The 24,109-nt window shown below is 37.1% G+C and overlaps 1 protein-coding gene and 1 long non-coding RNA gene across 4 annotated transcripts in view; both read left to right on the top strand.

The window, feature by feature from the left end:
* LOC580534 (partitioning defective 3 homolog) overlaps positions 1 to 24,109 on the top strand; it is a 73,887-nt gene that overhangs the window by 315 nt on the left and 49,463 nt on the right. For all 3 annotated transcript variants that reach the window (XM_030974449.1, XM_030974461.1, XM_030974455.1), the window contains exon 2: positions 145 to 900. In XM_030974449.1, the coding sequence (XP_030830309.1) occupies positions 781 to 900 (120 nt within the window). In that variant the 5' untranslated portion in view covers positions 145 to 780. The remainder of the gene's footprint in view (positions 1 to 144; positions 901 to 24,109) is intronic.
* LOC115919883 lies at positions 21,430 to 23,281 on the top strand. The gene is made up of 2 exons (XR_004062050.1): positions 21,430 to 21,504; positions 22,587 to 23,281. It is a non-coding gene; the product is annotated as an uncharacterized LOC115919883 (long non-coding RNA).

Genomic DNA, 24,109 nt, shown 5'->3' on the forward strand with positions numbered 1-24,109 from the left:
ATGTGATACAATTTAAATTTCAACAAAGGACCGCCTCCGCTTGTACATTTAACAACAAAAGGACACCCTTTTAGTGATATTGTTTATTTCTGTAATACGTTAACCGTCTTCTTATTTGTGTTATCTTTGTCCGTTTTCCTTTAGGAAATCGTCCGGGACAGAAACACCTTCCGTCCGTGTATACAACACCTGTGTGCAGCTGCGCTGGGTTACGAATAGGAATGGCATGTTGCGCTGGATAAACACAGATGCAGCACCCACACATCAAGTAACGGGGAACTAGCGGCTCGATTTCCAGTCAGTCGCTGAATAGAGCGCTGTCGTGGGAGGGTGTGTGCTAAATGAGCTGCAAGGAATGACTCAGTGATGAAACACGCCCGGTGCTCACATCATCTAGACATCTCATCACCACCTGTGAATTAAACTGCTTACAACAGTAGAAATCCATGAATATTTGACTAGGCCTACATGTGGAGATTTACTCTAGATCTACTCTAAGTGTCGTAGTGAGCAATTCTATAAATTCTGCATCAAAACTTGAGTTAGACTGTGCTGACTGAGTTAGAATAACGTCAACAGATTCTTTTCCACTCATTTGAATAATGGAAAGAAACCGGTGTAACTCTTAATCTCTTTTCAAGTTCAAGGATCTTCAGATGCACTGGCAAAACTATGATAAATCAAACTGTAATGTGGAGGAAATGATCAGTGAGTGATCAAAGAAACAGATCTTTTGAAATAATTCAGGATTATCTTTTTTGTGACGGAATAATAGCCATCATGAAGGTGACAGTTTGTTTTGGAGCAATCAAAGTTATTGTCCCATGTGGAGAGGGAACATTGAGTGTCGGGGAACTGATTGACAAGTCTGTGCAGAGATACAAGAAGGCTACAGGACGAGTAAGTTTATATTCTTTGAATTTAACAAATGGTAACAACAATCTTTACCATCAAAAAATATTGAGTGCATGTTTATCAGGAAGTCTTCAAAGTCTACTAACCAACCCACATGTATGCTCATGTTTGGTTTAATTACATGTAAAATAAGAATTGTTGTGAGGTAAACATCATGGTCATGGGGCAGATTTTCCCCCTTATAACTGTGATGTATATTTTCACTAAAAAAATTACATTGACCTAAAAAAAGATTTGATTTCTTGTTCATTTTTTTTTTTACTAGAGAAATATCTGATCTGCTCCTGTATGATTTTAACTTGGGTTTCTTCTGTTCTTACAGCATTTTTCTAATAATAAAAAAAAAAAAAAAAAAAAAATGTCAATAGATCTATGATGTGTTATAAAAAAAATATGAAAAAATAAATTGCTGTCATGCATGCGGCTCAAAAATCCATTCTGAGGTTTGTGGAATTACTTGGGACTCTCCAATTGTTTGGATCATACAGTGACCAAGAGTTGTTACTCATGAATGCAAGCTTAAAAAGTTGGAGTTTAAAGGAAGCTCTTCCTCATGCAAATAGAATACAATTGACAAGGAACAGGAAATATTATTGGAGACAAAGGTAAACCAGAATTGTCACATGTTTCAGACTGCAAAACAATAAAAAAATCCCTGAAATTTTCCAAGATTTTCTGAAAGTTTTTGCCATGAATATGGGCTTTTTAAAACAATAATTGGAAGATTCCGCTTTTTCATGTTCTTCAGTACCTGAAATGTACAGTGTATTACCTGTACATAATATTTTTATTGGGAAACAAATATTTATTGTCATTTACTGACATGACTGAAATAATAATTAATGTAATCTGACTTGGCTGTACAGTATGTAGTACCCAATCCAGCTTTAAAATATTTTATTTTTCCATCGATTTGGGTAGCAAGAATAAAAGTACACATTACAATTTTTTGGAATTAACAACTTCTGAAATGAAAATTTGAACTATTTTACATATCTAAGCTGTAGGTAAGCAGATTAAATTTGATGGGATAGGACTGTCTAATTTTGTTAATAAATGTAAACAGTATGGCCTACATGTACAGTACATAATACTGCAGGCCTATGCTACATGTAGGCCTGCAGTATTGAACCCATGCAAGAACATGGTTGTTGTCGAAATTCCAAACATACTTTTTACCTGTTTTAAAGACTACCCAAGCCGCTGAGAAAATAGTTTTAAAACATTTAACACATTTTGCAGTACAGTAGGCCTTCATATAAAAAGTAAGTTGACATATTTGTAGGCCTAATGTACACATAGCAAAAGACAGTTTGTATAATTTGTATTCAGGGCAGGCAATTTTTGCCAGAACTTCAAAGTCAAACTGGAGCTGAAGGATACATAGTATGTAAATTAAGCATGTCCTGTGTGGACTGACAGTCTGACATGTTGTGTAAGAGAATTCTCACTTAGTTTATTTTGTTAAAATCTAAACTGTACATTACCAGGCTGGTTGAACAGCTTGTATTGGAATTCTAGCTGATATGTAAATAACTGTGTACAGTGTACATAAAGGATGTTTGTTTTGGGGATGCTGTATATAAACCCGTAACACTATGTACAGTGCACATACTGTACATGTATGTACTGAACTGTACACTGCGTGTGTGGGTGGGTGTACATATTTCTGTTATGGAAGTTACGCATTTCTATCGGGTATATTTTTAAAAAGGTCTGTTCTCATCTATTCTAAACTGGGTCACATTGAGGTCAAATTCAAGTAAATACACCTGTTCTGTCCTTGACCCAAGACTAGACTATTCTTCAGACATCCAACTTTATCCAAGACTTTCTTGAATTATTATGATCGTAATCATGAGTGATAAACCCCTTTGTTACAATTTATTTCCCCAAGGTCCCACTGTAATGTACATTTGTTCTCTTGATACAATTTCAAGATTGCACTGGAATGTTCATGTTCAATACTGCATGCACATAATAATAATAATAATAATGGGTTCTTGAATAGCGCTCTTGTCAGTCAGATTTGACCCTCCTGGCGCTCATGCCGAGGGGGGGGGGGGGGGGGGATGGAGAAGGAATGACAGACTACTTGCCCCTTACAAATATATATACAAGTATAATGTACATGTATGTACAAGTGTACAGTACATGTTACCAGGGACTTCTAGTTAAACAGATATCTTTGTATTCATTTTTTTGTATCACTTTACGTTGAATTTTACTAGTTTTGCTGTGAGGATGTTAGTCTTTTACTGGTTAAAAAACAATTCTGTTTTTCCCCCCAACCTTTCTAGACAGTAAGGAAACCACCTTGCAGAATCATAAAAGATAATGTATTGATTTAAGTGTGTCACTTCGTGTTTATTTTCCCTAGCTATCAATTCTGTGTGGCAGTCTTGGTTTGTATTTTCATTGGATTTGATAACAAATCTACAACGGAGACTGAGGATGAATCGAAATCTCCTTTTCACTTCATATTTGTTCGATAAAGCCAGCCAGGGAACTGATGGGATTTACATTGTAAACATGGAAGCTCACTGAGCTGAGTTGCATCACAAGGCCCATTTCCACATCCCAAAAACCATTTTGAAAAATCATCAATTTTTTGGATTGCCATTTACACTACTGAAAAAAACTCATAAAAAAGTGTTGGTTTTTATTCATACTGATTTTAAGTGCTCAAGGAGAGTCACATGACAAAGAACTGGAATCGTACTGAAGTTTTTAATTTACACTGCAATAATCAGTGAAATTTTGGCAGCTTTTTAAAAAAAAACTACACACCAGAGGTCGATTTTCAATGTTTTTGTTTTTAGCTGTGCGTGCGCAGATTGCGCACTTCTCACCAAACGATCAAAATAAGCTAACCTCAATGTTGTTCTTAAAGGGTTTTTCCAGTATTATAAATGGCTCTCCCCCAAAACGATGATTTTTTGGAAATAATGTTTGGGCTGTGTAATGTAAATAGGTCTAATGAAAACCCTGCACGTGTAGCCTTCAACTGCAGATCGATCCATGGAAGTAGGTCCATGATTTATCCAAGCAGTCTACATGGAGGGCAGTTTGGAAATTATGTTTGGAAATTAAGAGTTATTTCAACAGGCTTTATACAGTGTGTTCACACACAAACAAATATATCCAAAAACTCTTTAAAGAAACTTTGTATAAAAAAAAAAAATCATATATTGAACAGAGCATCCGCACACAAGAACAAGTAATCAGAAACTCAACAGCGAGACATCGTATACATGTACTGTAGGTGCGCAGTTTGCTACTGTGGTCATGAAACGTAAGCGGAAATGAGAGGTCAGGTCTCCTTTCGCGCACGGTCACGTTAATCCCCGCCCAGTTATATCGTTCTAGATCGACCATATACATGTACATCCACACACAACACATTCTGTGATTCTTTATCGAGTTCTAGTTCGAAACGATGCCCACACCCACGTTTTGTTATACGACGTTTCTTTATAATTATGATGTATCGTTAATAAGTGTACTCACACAATTTCGTTGTATAACTATTCCGAAACGGTATACATGTACATGTAGTTACAGTTGTATTCCATTTCAGAATAGTTATACGATGAATTTGTTGTGTGTGGACACGGGGTAAGTCGCTACTCAGACTTGCCTCTGATGCTCCAGATCTAGAGTAACTCCTTGAGCATGCTAATGGGGAAAAGAACCTTCAAACTCCTGCTTTATTTCTTGAAAATAATTTCTAGAAACACAATGTACTGTACATGTATAAAGCTACACATCAATACTCTACATCTCAGTAAGTTGATGGTTTTAAGCAAGGCTGCAGGATACATGTGGGAAAGAGATCATGATTTGTGCAGGAATGAACCCTATAACCTCAATTTCAAAGCTCTTTCTTCTATAATGGGACCAGTTCTACACATGTACATGTACAGTGTATGTACATACATGTAGGTCCATATGATAATCAACTCCTTCTGAGTAAAATGCTATTCTTTCCATTCACTGGTTTTCTTCATATTTGGAAGCATTTAATTCCATCCGTCTGGTATACTGATTATGACAGTGCCACCTGGATTCATTGCGTTTGTGCATATAAAGTGACATTTGAGCATTGAGATCTAGCATCTGTTTACATTGTAAAACCCAATATGATACATGTACATGTACATGTACAACTGAATAACTCTGCCATGTTCAACTTGTATAATTAAATATGAATATTAAGTATTTGATTGGTTTTACAGGTAGGTCTGAACCTGATAAAAAGACCTACATGTACAAGGACATGAGGCAGAGGCAGGTTAAAGAAAACAAGAGACTCGTTGTCTTGTGCACCACCAGGTACATGGGTCATCAGGTGTTCTTCCACCGGTTGTCAGGAGTTTCTGCCCGTTATGAACAATACACCCTGTTGGTGGTGGGCCAGCGGTGCAATGCACCACCTCCCCCTGGTACCAAATGGAACGAAACAAAACGTTGTTCAACTGTAGAAATTCAGATGTCTGGTCCCCAGATAAGATCTATATATGGATGTACATTGTACATGATCACATGTACATGTACGTTTCTTAGCATCACGTTCTGGAGTCGCACAGCAAATTGGCCTGGCCATGACACTGAAAGAATAGCCCAGTGAATTAACCAAAATGACAGGTTTCAGACATGTTGGAATTTAGATCCTCCTTGGCTTGGCTCTCTCCTGAGGAATATTTCAAACCATTCAAACTACCGGGTAAATAGTTTGCAGGAACAAACCCTTGTCAGTCATAATGCGTAACAGAGTGTCTGAACCTTGAGACTAGATGCAGACTGCATGGTCCTCTGCACCCCATACATGTAGGCTCTTTACTTTAGCTGATCATGATACAGACAGAGACTGACAGAGTTAGGCTCTGCTCAAGACTTGATGGATTAATTTATGTCCTGGTGTCCAATTAGAGGCTGTGTCTGCAGACTACAAACTTGAACCACCTGGTACTGGAAGCTGGGGCTGTTGACTGTGGGACTTACTGGAGTTTCTAGTCAGGTGGATTCTGAAAAAGGCCGTTGAGATCAGCTCTGGGGCTTTCCCATGGATTTAAATGCAAATTTACATCTCTCACCATCAGCATCATTTTACATGTAACCCAGTTTAGCCACCCAACATGTAGGCCTACACATACTAAACATGTACATGTACCGTGATGTAGGCTAGCTTGAATGGATAAATCAGTTGATGTGCTCAACCCTCATATTAAAACCAACTTAATATCAGGGCTCCCATGTTTTTTTTAGGATGGAGGAGGCCCTTTTTTTTCTTCTTCAAAATGGCCGCCCTGTACCTTTTCCCTGACAGTCTGGTTCCAAAATGGCCTCCAGCATTAATGTTTTATTTCTAAAAAAATTCAGAATACATGTAGGATAATTTTAGTAAAAAAGCAGATGACCTCAAGAAAGGAAGCGGGGGGGGGGGGGGGGGGGGGGGGGGGGGGGTGATGGAATGCTCAACATGATTTAAAATATTTTTTTTTAATGGCCTTACATTATTATGTCTAGAGTGTCTAAAAAGTAAAGGCTAGTTTTACTCCAGGAAGAAAATAATATTGGAATTTGAAATATACAGTAGTACAATGTACATGTATTTATGGTTCATGTTTATGGTACTGTATTTGATGTACAATGTAGTACTTACAATTTACTTACTGTACACTGCAGGCTACTTGAAGTTGATCAAATATTTCTATAATTCTAAGAAGCAAAGTTTTATTGGCTGATCAAATTGAGATGTATGGTAAGATTACTTGCCGATCTTCATGTTGACATAAATTTATAAGTTCACCTTTTTGGGTTGGCATGCCAATAACAGTCTATAACTTTGAGATATTAATCTAGAAATCGGACCCCCCCCCCCCCCCTCAAGACAACGCTTGTCTCTTGTTCTTTGTATTCATTGTAGCATGAACACACAGTCATTGGTTGATTGTCAAAGCTTGGAATGTTGACAAAGGCAATGGAATGTGTGGACTGTCGTTCACTGTCATGCACTCTGCATAATAACAATACACATAAAGAAAAGGTGAACTCTGAGAACGAAACCAACACGTAAACAACATTGAAGTGCATTACTCTCAAAGACTTGAACTTGCCCTCTATATTTTATAATGTGCAGTTGTAAAGTGTAGTATTGCCCTTGAATGTGAACAGTATATTTTGATATTGTGAACTACTGTACATAAGATACATGTACATTATGTACATTTACATGTACATATTGTACATGTAAGTCCGTAGTACCGATGTACCACAGTGAAAAACAAGGGAGAACATACAATGTACATGTGTACATGTATGTACAAATGTACACTGTCATGTACAATTACAACAAGGTCTACAACAATGCACATTTGCATGAATACTGTACAAGTATTGTATGTAGGCCAATAGTACATTGTACTGTCTCAAACATGTCAACAATGCAAGGGGTTTACATCTACTGTACATGTTGGTGAAATTTCTGAACGAATGTGTATTGTATACTGTATTTAAACATGGTGTAGTGCAACTGCTCTCAGTACGAGGGATGTACAGTACATGTAAGAACATGAAGGCCTACGTGTACATGTACATGTGTACAACTACATGTATAATAATAATAATAATAATAATAATAATGAATTCCATTTATAAAGTGCTCTACATGTACATGTACACACTACATGTACTTCTATCTCCGGTTCTTTGTATTGTGACATACTGTAATAGTGTTTAAACCAGTCAATTTTTCCCTCAATTTTTCCCAACCGTATCCTGTTTTCTATGCCTTCATTTCTTGTAATATATTCCCAACAAACTGAAGTTGTCCTTCCGTATGGTGTTATCATATGTACCACATTAGAATAACAATGGGTGGATCCTTCCAAGTACAGTGAGTCATTCTCTCTGGAAACTGGAAATCCCTGTGAAAATAAAGAAACCCATTCATTACTCTTCATTTATACTAGGAGATCGGACAAAAGGGGTGGGAGGAGGGGTGAAAGAGTAATTGAGTGGACAGACCTATTATGAGATGGGTTAGCTTGAGAAAGCGGTATGTGCGCACTACTGACATGTGTGCTAACAGGAGATGTACAGAGCATGTAAATTTTTTGTATGTAATGATACAAAGCCATGAAGGACAGCTCTACAGTAATTTAGCCACTTCAGTTATTGATGGGCTTTAAATACTAATTAATTAAGCCTTCGTTGTCAACTGCACAGCTCACAACACACTGCAGTATTGTATATGGTGAGATTTTTTTGTATGTGGATGGTTAGTAGTTTTACCTACAATGTAATTAATGACAGCACAAGCTAAATGTGTGAATGGTAAGATAATTGCATATATTCCATTTATAAGCTAATAAATAATCTTCATTTGTCGGTAATTACTTTATTAAAGGGACCTGAATCAACAGAATAAATGAAGAACATGAATAACCCCCAAACAAGCTTTTTGATTTAACTTAAGTACAAAATGATAACGATAAGTAATTAATAAATAATAATAATAATGATAGCGAGTCTTTCTAATTCAATTGCCCTGAATGGGTTACAGTAATCGGTTAAGGTTAATTTTATACCCACTTGAGAATTTAATTCATACAGGCTAGATGTGTTCATAATCTTTGTAGTGCATGGGCAGTGTACATACCAATGGTATTAACATTTCTTATAAGTTATAAATACACTGTATATTATTAAACTTACTGTATATCTCATACATGTATTATAGATGATAAACTTGGATGACTTTGTGTACATGTAGGTGGTCTTCATAATCATGCGTGTCTGTAGCTTTAATTGGGAAGGGAATATTGTAATTTTGGGAATCTGGTCGTAAACCTGCAAGCTGCCAATATCATGTCTGCCAATCCTTAAATCATACGGTCATACTCAGTCACACAACTTGGCATAGATGGCAAGGAAGATACAATAAACAGATCGTCCACTTAGAATAACATAGTGTAGAGAATAGATGCATGCATTGTACATGAACTCGTAAGCTTGCAGCGTTCTGTACAGTCTGTCTAGTTCAGTGTCTTTTCTTTCCATTCTGTAGGTCTTGATTATTACAGACCTGATAAAAACCCGATTTAAATCGGTTTCCCGATTTTTTTAAATTTTTCCCCGATTTTTTTTCTTCTTCCCTATTTTATCCTGATTTTCCCGATTTCCCTCTTATTTTCTCTATTCTTCCCTATTTTGCCCTATTTTTCCCCCTATTTTTTTCCCTAATTTTGTCCCAATTTTCTTACTCGAAAGGGGGGGGGGGGAATGTTGTTAGATGCCATTTTTTCCCCGCGAATCCTCTTATTTATTTATTTTTACTCAAGGGGGGCGTGGTTGAGGGGAAATCAAAAAACCTATTTTTTTTTTAGTGCTCACTATCACCCCTGTTATTAACATGTCACAACATTCCACAACATTCCAATATGAATATGAATGCGATTGTGATTCAAATATGAATGTGAATAGGAATACGGATATGAATATATGAATAATAATACAGCAATGTTGACACTGTCGATAACTCAATATTAATCTTCATAATATTTGATGTTCTGTAATACTGTTCTCTTATACCAGGGACATGATAGAGAATGGGCTACAATGTACATCTACAATGTACAGTATATTGTACATGTATGAGTGTCTCTAGTGCATAACATTTCTGAAATTAATGATAATAATTGACAAATTACTCTACACTGTAAGCCTACAGATTAAAAACAAAAATATGAAATGTACATACATGTATGCCTACACATGGACAGAGAATGTGAACTTTCCCTGTACATCTTTAACAGAACAATGCCTTTGGATCAGGAGCTATTATCCTCTTTAGAAAAAGAAACATAAGGAAGACAGTCATGCACCTGAAAATTGAAATTAATCCAAGCGCAGTCATATTTCATATTCTTGACATGCAATGATCCAAATGCAGTATCATCTTTGTTATTTGATCTGCGCATATCAAAACAAATGTCAAAGTGTGGACAGAAAAATGGGAATCTAATCCAAATAATATGCATTAAATGTGTCATCGAATCATCGTACAGATGGTAATGACATGCTTCAAACTTTTTATTGATACTGAAATGAATCGTTGTCATTTTTTTGATAACCTTTAGAAAAGATGATATAAATTAACCAATGTGATGATAAATAAAGCATTATGAACATATTATGACATACCTGAACGTGTAGTTTGATTTCTATTTTGATCCATGAAAGATTTATGTTTGTTATTACCCATTATTAAGGTACATTTACAAGAGATGACATAAAATTGACATTAGACACATATCCTCCTGTGTTAAAAAAATAATCAAAATCAAATAAAGAAGAAAGGAAGAATAAAAACAAACTTGTAGAAATACAGATCATACAAATACAGTGTTCTTGTTCATGTGCATGTAAGGCTTAAAGGGCCAGTCCACTCCAAAAATTACTTACTTTCAATAGAAGCAGAAAAATATTAAAGACAAACCAATCAAAATAGTTTGAGCTAAATCGGATAACTAACTAGTGACATGAAAAACTTTGAAAATCACTAGACAAATTGGCAACTCACTCATGAGTCTGTGACGTCATGTCCTCACTATCCACTTGTTCACAGAGCCAAATAATTAATTCTGGATCCCTCCAACCCCTCCCCCCCCCCCACACAAAATATTTTTAATTGTGTTTTTATATATATATGAAATTTAAAAAAATAAAACAAAAATAAGTAAATAGAAAAAAAAATGACTGTGGAGTGTGGAGCTTTGCATTGATTATATTTAAAAGATGGTTGATGATCCAATTTTTTTCCTTCTTCTTAAAAGTGATTTTACTACAAAGAAATGAACACATGTAGGCCTATTATTCACAGGTTAAACATGCACTTTTAATGCTAAATGGAATGGATTTTAGGGCCATTGGATTTGTAATTCAATAGTTGTAACAGAACCATCTGTGTCATGGTGAACTTATCAAAATATTAATAATTTTAGATTATGCAACTTGTAGTTCAGAAGTAAATTTCATTTTATTTCTACCAGTCCCTCCAGGATGGAAGATTGAAGTAAGCCTGTATCAGTGGAATAGGTCAAAGTTCTTGAAAGAATCCTGGATAGTAAAATGCTCTATTTCATAGTCACTGGACATGAAATAGAAGCGGGATATTTGAGCTTTGATTTCAGAGAATGCCGAAAGCCTCATGAGAGGGACCAAATTTTACAGTATACATTTGGTTAGAACTGTATTAAGTAAAAGATTTTACCAAGTTCTAGAAATCGCAAGGCTGTTACAAATGAATTAAGTTTTCTTGTTCAGAGTTTATACTTGCAAGTTGACAAAGTATGTTAAATGTTCATGTACATGTAGATAAATATGTGAATTCAAATATATTCATGAAATTCTTTTTTCATCATGGAGATTATTTCAGAAGTAATATATTAGCATTTTTTCTTGTAAGAAAGTAAGAAATAGTTTCACCAAGTGAAGAAGCTGCTGGATAAGCTACTGTCCAAAACTAGCTGGAAATAGTTGAGAGGGTTAGAGAGATAAAGTTATGAAAAATGAAGAAAGAGAGAGAGAGAGAGAGAGAGAGAGAGAGAGAGAGAGGGGGGGGGGGGGGATGGAGAGAAAAACAGGGAAAAAAGATGAGAGTTGAGACATTCCAATCCTCAGTTCAAAGTTCGTAGGTCATATTTCATGGGTTGAAGTTGCAGCAGCATTCAATGCATTTGTGAGGTCAGCAGCGAGCAGATAGACCACTGAGAATAAAGCAGAGGCGAGTTAGGGAGAGAAAGAGAAAGAGACAGAGGAAAGAAAGAGAGAGAGAGAGAGAGAGAACAGACAATTTTTATTTGAGTGACTTGTTTTGGAAGCTTGTACAGTGGCGACTGCATAGTTTCACTTTCTGCCCACACTATTGTATTGTATACCGTAGCTCAGGTATATGTCGCAGAACTACGAAATCCTCAAAAGAGATGGTGATTGTTCAGTAAACAAGTTGTTAGGAGGTTTCATCTGTGCATATATATTTTGTAGTTTGATGGTTGAGTGGTCTGTTGTTGATTTGGAAAGCCTTACTTCGTCAGCGTCAGTGGTTGGTTGGCAGGTGAATACAGGTAGGAATATACTGTGTATGTCATACTTTTATTATTACAGCAGGGAATTGCTCTTTGATGTACATGTACATGCCTTGTATTATGCACGAGTTGTGTCCATCATAACGCATGGAGAAAGTTTTGGAACTACATTGACGTCATGCACAACAAGAAATGGTGAAAGTTTACTGCAGCAACTTTTTGAGCACGTTCAGTTTCAGGCCAGGTTTGTACATGTACCATCACACATTTGTGACATAGTGCAAACATACTTGTTATTGTAGCCATTTTGTTGTTGAATACTAGTCAGTGATAAAGACGAGAAGAGAAAGTGAGAGTGGTTCTAAATGATGAATCATCGACTGAATGAATGATCATGTTGTACATGTTACTATTAACTTGTACATGTACATGCATGTTGTCAACTTGTCAACAAAACCTTGCTGAAAAGTTTCAAACATTTAGGCTGTTTGTTGTACATGAACATGAACAGTAGTTGGCCTGCATTATAGTTTGGTATACAATGTAATTACAGAAAATTTGCTTTCATTTTAGCACCACCCAAATTTACAAATTTATATTGTTTTATATCCAGCAATTCTCTGGAGGAAAAAAAGTAATTGGCATTTACAATGTACTGAACATGTAATTTTGTTATTATTCAAGTTATAGCAGGAAATGGAACCATTGGGGCCTTGTAGAGGAGAAAGATAATCTGGCTGAGAGGAGATTAGAGAGTAAAAGGAATGTTTTGTTCCATTTTGTAATGACATCTTGGCTTTTGAGATTAGGGGGTCAACTTTCCCTGGAATGCTTGAAATGGTTGTAAAAACAGCAACACATACCAGTACTGTACATTACACTGTACATGTACATGTACTCAATTAGTGTTGTTGATGACTTGATGTGCTATTGTTGTTTGTGTTTTTTACACTTCAGACTTCACAGTTCTTGGAATTTGTACTTTGTCCTACAATTTGCCAAATGTATATTGCTTTGTCTGTTTTCCAAGACACTTTGAAGGTTGCAATTTTTACATTTACTTCTAAATGTATAGCTTTCATTATAGTTTTGTAAAAAAAATGTTCTCTTGTAATTTTCTGTAGATCTTCATAAAAGTGTAGCAACATAACAAGTACCTGTAGGCCCAGTAAAACAACCAAACATGTTTCACATCCGGGATTTTTATTTTAAATTTTTAAAGATGGCCGCCATTAGAGATTTCCACTTTTCTGTGGTGTGTTCGCTATACATGTAAATGAAATGTTACAAATGAAGAGGCAATTATAGCTTTAGCCATACAGGGTACAAGAACTGAACATTTATACATGTACATGTACATTGTTTTATTAGTACTCTTTAGCACCATGTCTTACATTTTCACACTACACACAACTAATCCCTAAATCTGTGACAGAAAACCGCTGATATAAAAAGAACTGTTGAATAATGAAAACTACCTTGATCAAACTGGAATTGCAAATTGTATTTTGGCGAAAACAAAATTATGCTAGCATGTAATTAAGACCGTGAACAGACAGTGAATAAACTAAAACCAAACCATCCTGATTTCAAACAGATCTATCCCACCTGTGTCTTTCTATCCCACGAGAGGCCACACAAAAAGGTTGCATCTCATGTGAAGTCTGAAACGGTTTTCCTTTCTTGTTTGTTCGTCTGCTTGTTGAGATTCTCTTTCATGAAGACAAGGGTCTCCACGTTGTCAGGGTCCAGACAAGAACGCTTTTTGTTCACAATGTTTCCAGCCGAGGAAAAAATCCTCTCTGTCGGGACTGATGTCGCAGGAATCGTCAGGTACATGTACATGTACTTCTTTTGCCAGGAGAGACACCCAGGGAAACCTGTCCGCATTCTCTGCCCACCATACAGTGGGGTCAGTCGAGCCAGGTGGAGCAGCGTGCTGCAGATAAGCATCAATTTCGTTGGGATCTTCTTTGACGATGACATTGGCTTCATCGTCAGCGATCACTGCTTCTTGCGTACCCCGTGCTTCAAATGCCATACTATTGTGTTGAGGATCCAAAGCAGAAGCCTTCAAGGTCGAAGTCACTGGTACTGCATCAGATGTATCACGGACTGCTGCTGGACATAGCTGTAATCTATAAGCAAATGAGACAAAAAAAAATAGAATAGAACTTTGAAGCGAACATTCTATATATTATTTTTTAAATCCACAGTTATGTAACTTTTTTATTACTTGGTAAATTAAAAAGTTACGTGAAATAATGAACCAAGAGATAATTTATTTCCCATGTTTTACGAGTGACTGTTATCCACAGTTTCCCTTCTCATTGAATATACATGTACATGTACATGTATTTTAAAACACCAATTAAAATTTTGTTATACTCTAATTTTGTGTTGTTTTATTTATTAGAAAAAAATCAAATCTATTTCTGATTTACGTACCGTCGTGCCAACTCTGCTGTAGCTGTGCGCCTGAATGCCTTCACTAAAGTCATCTTCATTGACGATAAGATGATGGTTGAGGATGCCGGCCATGATAGGAGCCACAACGGATGATGTCGTCTGCTCCTCTCTGGAAAGCACGGTAGTAGCAACCTGTAATAAAAATGATGACAGAGATAATTAAGAATAAAGATGATACACTGTTATAGCCAATGATAAAGTTGATAACGATGGCAAAAATATTAATTGAATAATGATAATATCAATAATAATCATTTGTTTGGTACCATAAAGTTTGCATAGAGTAGTCAACATAATAGTCGTAATTATTTTAGGAACAATGAAATTTAAAATATAAATTTATCATTCACATTTCCTATATAATCGTCAGTTTCTTTTGAAAAGTTATTTAAAAAGTTGAATATTTGTTAGTTTAAGAGTTGGGCTCTATAGTAGATTTTTAAAAACTATAAAATATAAATGATAGTATTAGTTATTAGTATTGGTAATAATTTATTGTCCTCTAAATTTAACATTGAGTACTTAGTAAAAGTATGAATTTATTTACTAGTACCATAAATTAAGGGCAATGATAAGACCGTCGAGCAGACGCCATTGCTTGTCTTTCAGCTCCTGGGTGCGGGCATCCCCCAGGTTGGTGTGTCTCCTGTCGCTTAGAACACGGCAGACGGCCCATCTTAGCTTCTTCAGTCTCTGATACATGTCTAAAGTGGAATTACACTTATTCTTCACCGACTGAACAAGCTTGTGCTCTGCAATCCCCATCTGTCTCTGCTCTGCTTCCAGCGCCTTCGTAGCAAAAACCGAGTGCTTAAAGTGGCTGACAAGCCGTGATGCCGCTGCTGAAAGGGTTCGAATTGCTGGTGTGCTTTCAAGGGAAGCATTCACACACAGGTGCAAGTTGTGCACAGCGCATCCTATACACTGTACATCTGCCGCGTCAATCCCCTCTCCGATCCGAAGGACGTTGGCCGAATTGTCGTGGACTAATGCCACGCTTTTCCTCCGAAGGCCCCAGTCCTCGACGACTCTCTCTAATTGTTTTTTGGAGCGCTTCTCTGGTGTCGCGCTGCAGTTCGTCTGCCTCCTCTCCATCTATCACCACGGGTTTGGTCTCGAGGACGAAGTTGGCCCTTCTCCAATCCTCGTCGATTGTGTGCACCGTCACAGTCATATAATCACGAGTACCAACTCTCGTACCAACAGTCTGTAGTGTACGATACGTGCTGGACTCTGTTAAGGAACTCTCTTACCTCCTCCTTCTTTTTCTGATACTGTACTCTGATCCTATTGGAAATGGTCTTCTTCGTCAGAGTCACATAGCCTGGCACAAGACATTTCAGCAATGCCTTGAAGGTGCCTGCTTCTACCAGACTTACAGGCAAACCTTCGCGAGCGATCAGTTCGACGATCTTATCCTTGATCATTTCACTCCTCATGGGCGTCGGCGGTGCTTTGACAAAATCACTCATGGTCTTCTGTGCTCCGTCCTTTTCATAAGCTGTAGAGTGGCTCTTCGCAATATGAGTGAGCATCACTCCCGTGGACGAGCCTCTGTACGCATAGTTCTTTTCACTGAGTTTACATTGTACGCGATCGTCTGCAATTTGGTTAAAAACTTTCCAAACTTTGCTTGTTTTGCCCATGATGTTGAAGAATTGGTGTACACCTGTATGCGAGAGCAAGATAATAAATGTGTGATGACGCTAAAGACAACCAAGAAAGTGTGTGAAGTAATACGAACGATATAAATCTAGGCCTGAGTCATGTTGGGTTTTTTGATAAACCAGGTCCGACGGCCTTGCACCAATCGGGAACCGGTGTCCCGATATCAGCTACATGTACATGTAGCAGGATCTGCCACTTGCCTCTATAAATTAAATAGGGCATATCATCAGCGTTCATACAGAGTTAATATACACATTCGTCTATGTTCAGTCTGTATCTGTTTGTGGTGAGCTAAACTGCTCGGCAAAACTAGGCAACAACATTGTCGATTCGGTCCTATTGTTTTGTCCGTTTTTTACATTTTTTTCCGCATGCTTTTGAGCAGAAACGTCTGCCCCCTGCATTAACTGCTGTTCGTTCTTTAGCGTGTACCGAGACCCAGTTGCTAGCTTGCTTGCCACATTGTAGCTGCACTGGCAACAACACCCCCTTTGCAGTGAACAGAGAACTTCTGTGCATCCCATATTTATAACGGCAGTTGGGATCGATACAGGATGAGCTAGAATATGAAATACAAATTATGAAAAATCAAATACTAAAGAGTTTTAAGGTGGAAGAATGATTGTGGTGTGCAATACACCAATACTGCAAGTTCTTATATATTTCTTTATTTTTATCAGAGCATAGGTTTCCAAAAAATGGAACCAGGACCCAATGACGACGGTCGTGATTCTGTGTTACCTACCATTCCGACTCGGCTTTAATAGCTACCACCCTTCTGCATTTCAGCAGATGATATTTTCACATCATATCATTTTTTGCAGGTTATCCAGTGACTCACTGTCTACTTCACATCTGTTTTCCAAGAGTGATAAATTAAAGATACATTTCAGCGTACCTCGTGGTTGAGTTACATGTACAGGACATGATGTTAAAGTGTAGATGTCTTCTTGTAATCTTGACAAAATTCAAAGGGCATTGTAGTATGCGGCAGTGAAGCACACCACAAAAGGTATTCACTATTAAGTACACTGTTAGCCTACAGTGTACATTTGATTTCTGGGGGGGGGGGGGGGGGTTGAAAAGAAGGAATTCCACTACCGGTAGGCTATTTTGGTAATGTAACCAAATTTAATGCATGTCATGTGTACCTCTTTGTGAAGTGCCTCGAAACAAACTATTTCATTCATTTGGTAAGAATAATAGTTTTTCAATAGACAGAATCTGAACTGCATACGTTAGTTGTTGCCAAGTTGGACAAACATAATGGCTTGCCCTGCCTACATGTAGCAACACTTAATTTATGCAGTTTGCATTCTGACTATTGAAATATAGGTAGATCAAATAATTTGTATTGAGGCACTTCACAAAGACCTATTTCGAGAGGGGGGGGGGGGGGATTTGTAAAGAATGTTATTCTGCATTGTACTTTTCTTTTCTCTGTGTACATGTACATTACAATAATCTCCTTTCTCAGTGTAAATCTTGACTAAGATGTATTTAGGAATAAGACACTTTCCTTGAGTACCCCCCTTGCCTGACTCTTCTCATCATGCTGTTCCCGTACCGATATTGGCGATACATTAAATAACATGCAAATCAAACTTTAAAATTACCCCGTACATGGGGACAGTTAGAAAGTGTATTGACCGGGCTTTGAGTCATTCACTGTCCAAATTTTCTAGTAAATTTGCTAGTGAATCTTCCAAGATTGAGCAACGGTCTCCTAAAATGCCATAGCACACATCATAATGCCCTACATGTTGTGTATCACAGGTCCCCTCCCTTTCCGTTCATACCAGATGAGCATGCGTGTACCTTTCACGATAGACCCACATGCGCCAGTTTAATGTGGTACAACAAGAAGCAGAATGTTATGACGGTAAACATACGTTCGTGGCCCGATAGGGCCTGGTGACATTTTCACTGCCACTGAACCCAGACATCTCCTGTCAACGTGTTCCATGATGATTGATTCCCCATTCCCCAACCTCAATGGCATATAGTGTGCCTTGAGAAATAAGGCAGTAGCGCCATTCACAATAGAGTAATTTTCAAGAAAATACATTTTGAGGAGAAAATAGTGTAGAGAATATGGGGAGATTTTTTTTAAATCTGAGCCAAGCTATCTCCTATATATCCTATATTGATTCCCCACTCCCAAACTCCAACCTCAATAGGCCCGTCTTCACTATCTCGAGATTGCCAAATATCCAGCTATTTGAACTATCCCGATCGCAAACTATCCAGCTATTTGCGTCTTCATTAGAACGAAGTAGCAAATTAGCTGGATAGTTGGTCGGGATAATATCCCAAGATATCTCGGTCTAGTTTGCAAATTATCCCACTATTTCCGAACTAGCGGGATAGTTTGCGACCGTCTTCATTAGACCGAAGTCCGGAGTCAAATATCCCGATCCCATCATGCACAACGATTTCCGGTTCGCACATGCGATCTATACCGCTCAGCGCGCTAATACAACCACTGACCTCGAGTAAGCACGGAAAACCGCAAACTAGACTGAGATATCTTGGGATATTATCCCGACCAACTATCCAGCTAATTTGCTACTTCGTTCTAATGAAGACGCAAATTAGCTGGATAGTTTGCGATCGGGATAGTTCAAATAGCTGGATATTTGGCAATCTCGAGATAGTGCAGACACGCCTAATGGCACAGTGTGCCTTGAGAAAAAAGGCAGTAGCGCCATTCACACTGAAGTTATTTTCAAGAAAATACATTTTGAGGAAATATATTTCAAGGAGAAAATAGTGCAGTCAGGAGAATATGGGGAGATTTTCTGAGCCCAGATATCTCCTGTTAATATGTTTCACATTGATTCCCCACTCTCCAACTTCAATGGCAAAGTGCACACACCTTCAGAAAAAAAGAGTTATTTTTCAAGAAAATTAAGTTTGAGAAGAAATAATGAAATCTACATGTACATGTATACCGTTTCACCAATCATAGTGTGTTTGTTACGGTTGAGAACAAAAAGAAAATGTCTAGAGGAAATTTTATGTTAGTGTACATGTATATTCCTCTATTGTACATGTACATGTATGTAGGTGGTTTACCTGCTTGGGTCATCAGTGCACATTGGTTAATGTATCTTGATAAAAATCAAATACAAGAAAAATGAAATGTTATGGGAATTTCCCTGTAATTTTTTTTACGAGTATTCTGGAGAGCAGGTGGTTACCAGTATGGACGACTGGACGTACATACATTAGGCACTGGCAATTGTAGCGTGAACAGAGCAGGAAGATGTTGGTCAAAATGGCAGGGTCCCAGATCTTCCAGCTGCTGGTAAGAAATGTAGTGTAGGCCTACATGTACATGTATATCCCAGTTACCCACTGCATCATACACTTTGTACATACATTGTACATGTACATTGTACATGTACAGTACTATGAGATTCAAAACACACTGAACAATCATTAACTGAAGGTATCTTGCTCATGAGCATCTGTTTTCTTTCTTGAAGATTTGCTAATGTTATGTAGGAATTCTCTGTGGTTCCTTTTCTTGGATAGAGGCAAATGCGGTCATGCGGACTTGCCCTTCTAATTCCAAATATTGTGAATTTGGAATTTATTCTGAAAGTTTGTTGACAACAATGTTCATACATACATACATGTACTGTACATGTTATAAGCAATGATGACAAGCTAATCACATTAAATTTTGAAACAAAGAGGTTTATAATTTCACCGGTTTGGAGCCAGAAGGGTGTATAGACTCTCTATAAAATGAGAAGACTAAAACAGAACTCCCTTCTGGCACCAAGCAGACGATTTCATCCATTATGTGCAGTGAGACTGAGAGTGAGATGAAGGTGTGGCAAGATCAAGTTCCCCTTAAAGGTGAAGAAAACAGACCCCACCTCAACCCTAACCGTCGTAAATCTCGAGATTAATAGGCCAATGAAAGTGAACATACATATACTTGCTGAAAGTTTGCTGACTCTGTTTGGCCCCTGCCATGGCCTCATGATATGGCCTCATGTGATGGCCTCATGTTAGATGATATACGGATTACAACGAGGTAACGAAAAATGAGCAATTCAGTGAAACGTTATGTGTCTAATATATCTTTGACTCTATTTTAGGCTTTTTAGCAAAGAGATAAAAACAGACCTACATTTATAGATAAAGATAATAGATTACTGCTTCCCTTCTGATATCTTTGTGTCTTGGTAACGCAACAATTTGTCATCGGGTACAAATGTAGGGTAGGCCCACAGTCTGAATGCAAAATGTTGTCCTGATGTGCTGCAAGAAAATATATGTGGTAATTCCCCATATGCCGAGATGTTGAAGTACATTGTTAAAGTTGCTTGTATACATGTACTTCTCCACTGTATTACTTAAAGATTTTCCTTGTTATTGACCAGTCGGTGCTTTTTGACCACCTTTATAGAAAGACCACCTGTCCACAAAGACCTCATTTTGTGCTTCCCTTGAAAATGGTTTCTTATTGAAACATGTATCAAAGTAATTTGTACATACAGACTACCTGTCTAAATGTCTATGGGTCATTCCATCGGGTTGGGTCTTTTCAGCATTTTCACGTGTTTGAATGTTTAGAAGCTATTTACTCAAATTTGAATGTATTTTTAGAAAAATAAAAGTATGTTATATTGAAGAGTAATGTAGTACAGAATAAATAAACATGAAAACAGAAACTTCTTCATCATATTTTTTTTTTGGTGAGAGTTTTACTACCGATGTCTCAGCGATTTTGAGGGTGAAAGTTGTGACATGAAAACATGTCATTTTCATGAACTTATTTCTGGAAAAAAGTTCATCATAATGCAATGTTTCCTACTTAAAACATGTCACCTTTAGTACCCCTACTATGTCTGAGAAGCTCAAGTGAAATGTGCAAAAAATCGGCAAGTTATTTCATATTGAAAAAACACAATACCTACGTTACCAACGATGTCCTAGGCACTTTTTTCGTAACGGCGGTAATTCTAGCATTTTACACAAATTTAGCAGGATATTTTCTCAGAAAGTTTCATCTTATTAGGAAGGTACAACCCCTCATGAACATATGTAGAAAGAATGATGATTAAATCGGTCGGTAAATATAAGAAAACAATTAATTTACCGCGAAAATCGGGCGCGATGTCCTTCGTAATTTGGTAACGTAGGTGTGAAATTACGGTGTTTGAGATATAAACCAGCCCGCTAGCTTCAGTTTTCGGTGTTAAAATGACCTGCTAGTTATTCACGAATGCGCAGAACATGTTTTTTGCCGGACTGCGACGACCTACCGCTACAGTGCAACCACAAACGTGAAGATGTCTTTGTAACGTGGTGCAGCCATTTTCGCCCGTCAGCGCCCAAATTGGTACGTAATATGTTTTTTAAGTTATTGTTATGGCCCGAATTATTATCATGGACAATGAAATTCCATGTTTTAAAAATGTAATTCCGTTTTAAATTGTGTTATTTTCAACTTAAACCGGTTTTCAAACCATCACATGTGAGTGAATATTTTACTGTTGTCCCACATACTGATATATGTGTTATAACGAAACATGCAAAATCAATGCCGGACTTTTACCCTTAAAAAGCTAGTTTCTTAAACAGAAATTGAATTTAGTTATAAGAATCCCGTAAATAATGATATTCATGATGTTCCTACACCTCAGATTTATTCTGACAAGTTTTAAATTAATTAATATTATTTATATGGTGCCATTAATTGTCATTGAACAATGATGGCTGAGCCTAACGAAAAACACAAGTTATTGAACATTGCTTCCTTTAAGTTAGGAAGTTCAATCTGAGACCCGAAATACACAACTTTTTGGGCACAAAAGGGGGTTGAGGGTTGGGGTTGAGATAGAGAAGAATGGGTTAAAGGGGGAGGGCATCCCCCCCTCCGATTCAATTAAAATTGGATACATAATAATGTAATGAGCCTTTTTTTTTTTTAATATAATTTTTTTTTATTTTTTATTTTTTTTAAAATAAATTAAATAATCATTGATCTGGCTCCCCTTCCCCCTCATCCAAAGGTTGAAGTGAGGGATAAGGGGCTTCAACACCTTCCCTCCCCCTCCAAATAATGATAAATAACAAATATAATTTTTTAACAAAAATTTATAATTCAACACAAATATTAAACTTAAAAGAAAAATCAAAATGAACAACCAATAATAATACCTACTTCTATTTGGGCATGCAACGAGCCAAAAGTGAGGAACCCCCTATCCATCTTGCAATCCTCTGTCTAGTTGTTCCATCCTTAATTCTTACAATTTGATTTTACAACAGATCTAGATAGAAGTACTTGATAATTGCAAACACAACACACGTTTGAAATGAAAAATCACAGAAACAGTTTACAGTTTTGTTTTATTTTTATCTCATTTAATATTCTTTACTCATTGGTTTTTATTTATTTCTTTCATGCATATTTATTAGATTGCTGCATCCATTTCATTCATGGCTCCTATAACTCCCTTGAGGATTCAGCTCCGGCAGAGAGAGATCAAGAGAGCAGGCAAAATGACCAGTCATCGAAACCTTCCTGGAAAACAAAGATCTTTCCAATCTAATCACTATTTTGAAGAAGATATAAAGTTGATCATTGATATCTATCAATATACCTCTTGTATGAATACTGTTTTTTAATTTACTGATCAAGGGATAAAATATATTTCAGATGACATTTGATGTAGTCTGTCATTTTTCAATGAGTATAAGAGGATAGTTACTCTAATATCATACTGATGTTACTCGGACATGATGTCCGTGTAACATAGGTAACTGGAGGTGTTGAGGTGAATATAGACCATAAATCTTGCAGGTTTCCTTTCAATTGTGTTATCATCTCATTAAATATGTTTCATGCATCAATTAATTGGCACATTTCATGGAATGTAGCCAAGATTTTCTATGCAAGAGAAAAGATTACCCTTTAGAAAAAAACATGATCTGAAGATTGCTAGTTCCTCATTTGTTTCATGTTTATAAATTGATATAATGTTGCTGTGTTCAAGTTTTAAGTATTCTAAACTATTGCTCCCATCATCTAAATGTTTTCCACACACAAAAAAGTGGAGTACAGACTGTGACAAAGTTTCAGATCAGAAAATAAATGAGCAAGTAAAAAAAGATGTCCTTGTAACGTTGGTTTTTTGGTGTGTCTGTTTTTTCATTTTAAATGAAAGTGTGCGAAGGAATACACACAATTCCAGTGGAATCTATTGAAGAATGGGTGTTAAAAACAGGATATAACAATAAACAAATTATTCAACAACTCTGAATTTTGAACCTTCATGTCACAATTTATGACCCAACCCGATGGAATGACCCCTATAGAGACCACTTTTCTTGTCTCTCTTGAGTGGTCTTTTATGTGATGTGATTCTCCAAACATTGGCAGCCTATGACTACATGAATTTGAAGAGCAAAACTTTGATAAAGAGATATTGTAAGGTCTGGATAGGAGCTCAGCAGAGACTAGTCAAGTAGCACAGAAGGGTAATAGAGTTCAAAGCAATTAGCGTGGATCAGTTGTGAATTAAATGCTGACATATATGGAGCATTTTATGGTGCTACTGAATTAGTTTTCACTTAGGCCTTATGGTCATTACTGAGTTACTGACTGTTCGAAATGTGTATGTACAGGCCTATAGGCTATTCTACATGTACCTTACAGTGACGGCATTTGCAATTGGCCGTCATGAAATAAATATATTAGGAGGGGAGGGGGGGGGGGGGGGGTGAAGGGGCTGCTCGATTTTGTTCATGTGTGTGTGTATATTGTTAATGTGCAAATGTACACAAATTTGCCTTCATGCTGCATTGAAATTAATATCGAGGAGGGGGGGGGGGGACCCTGCTTCAACTTTTATTGAGATTGTGTAGTGTAGTGTAGACCCAAGAAGAGGTCACAGTGATATCTCCTTCGCTTGGTAGCCCTATGTTGTGCTTGCGGCCTA

Source organism: Strongylocentrotus purpuratus, unplaced genomic scaffold, assembly GCF_000002235.5.
Source record: "Strongylocentrotus purpuratus isolate Spur 01 unplaced genomic scaffold, Spur_5.0 spur5_contig_866, whole genome shotgun sequence".
Classification (NCBI taxonomy): Eukaryota; Metazoa; Echinodermata; class Echinoidea; order Camarodonta; family Strongylocentrotidae; genus Strongylocentrotus; species Strongylocentrotus purpuratus.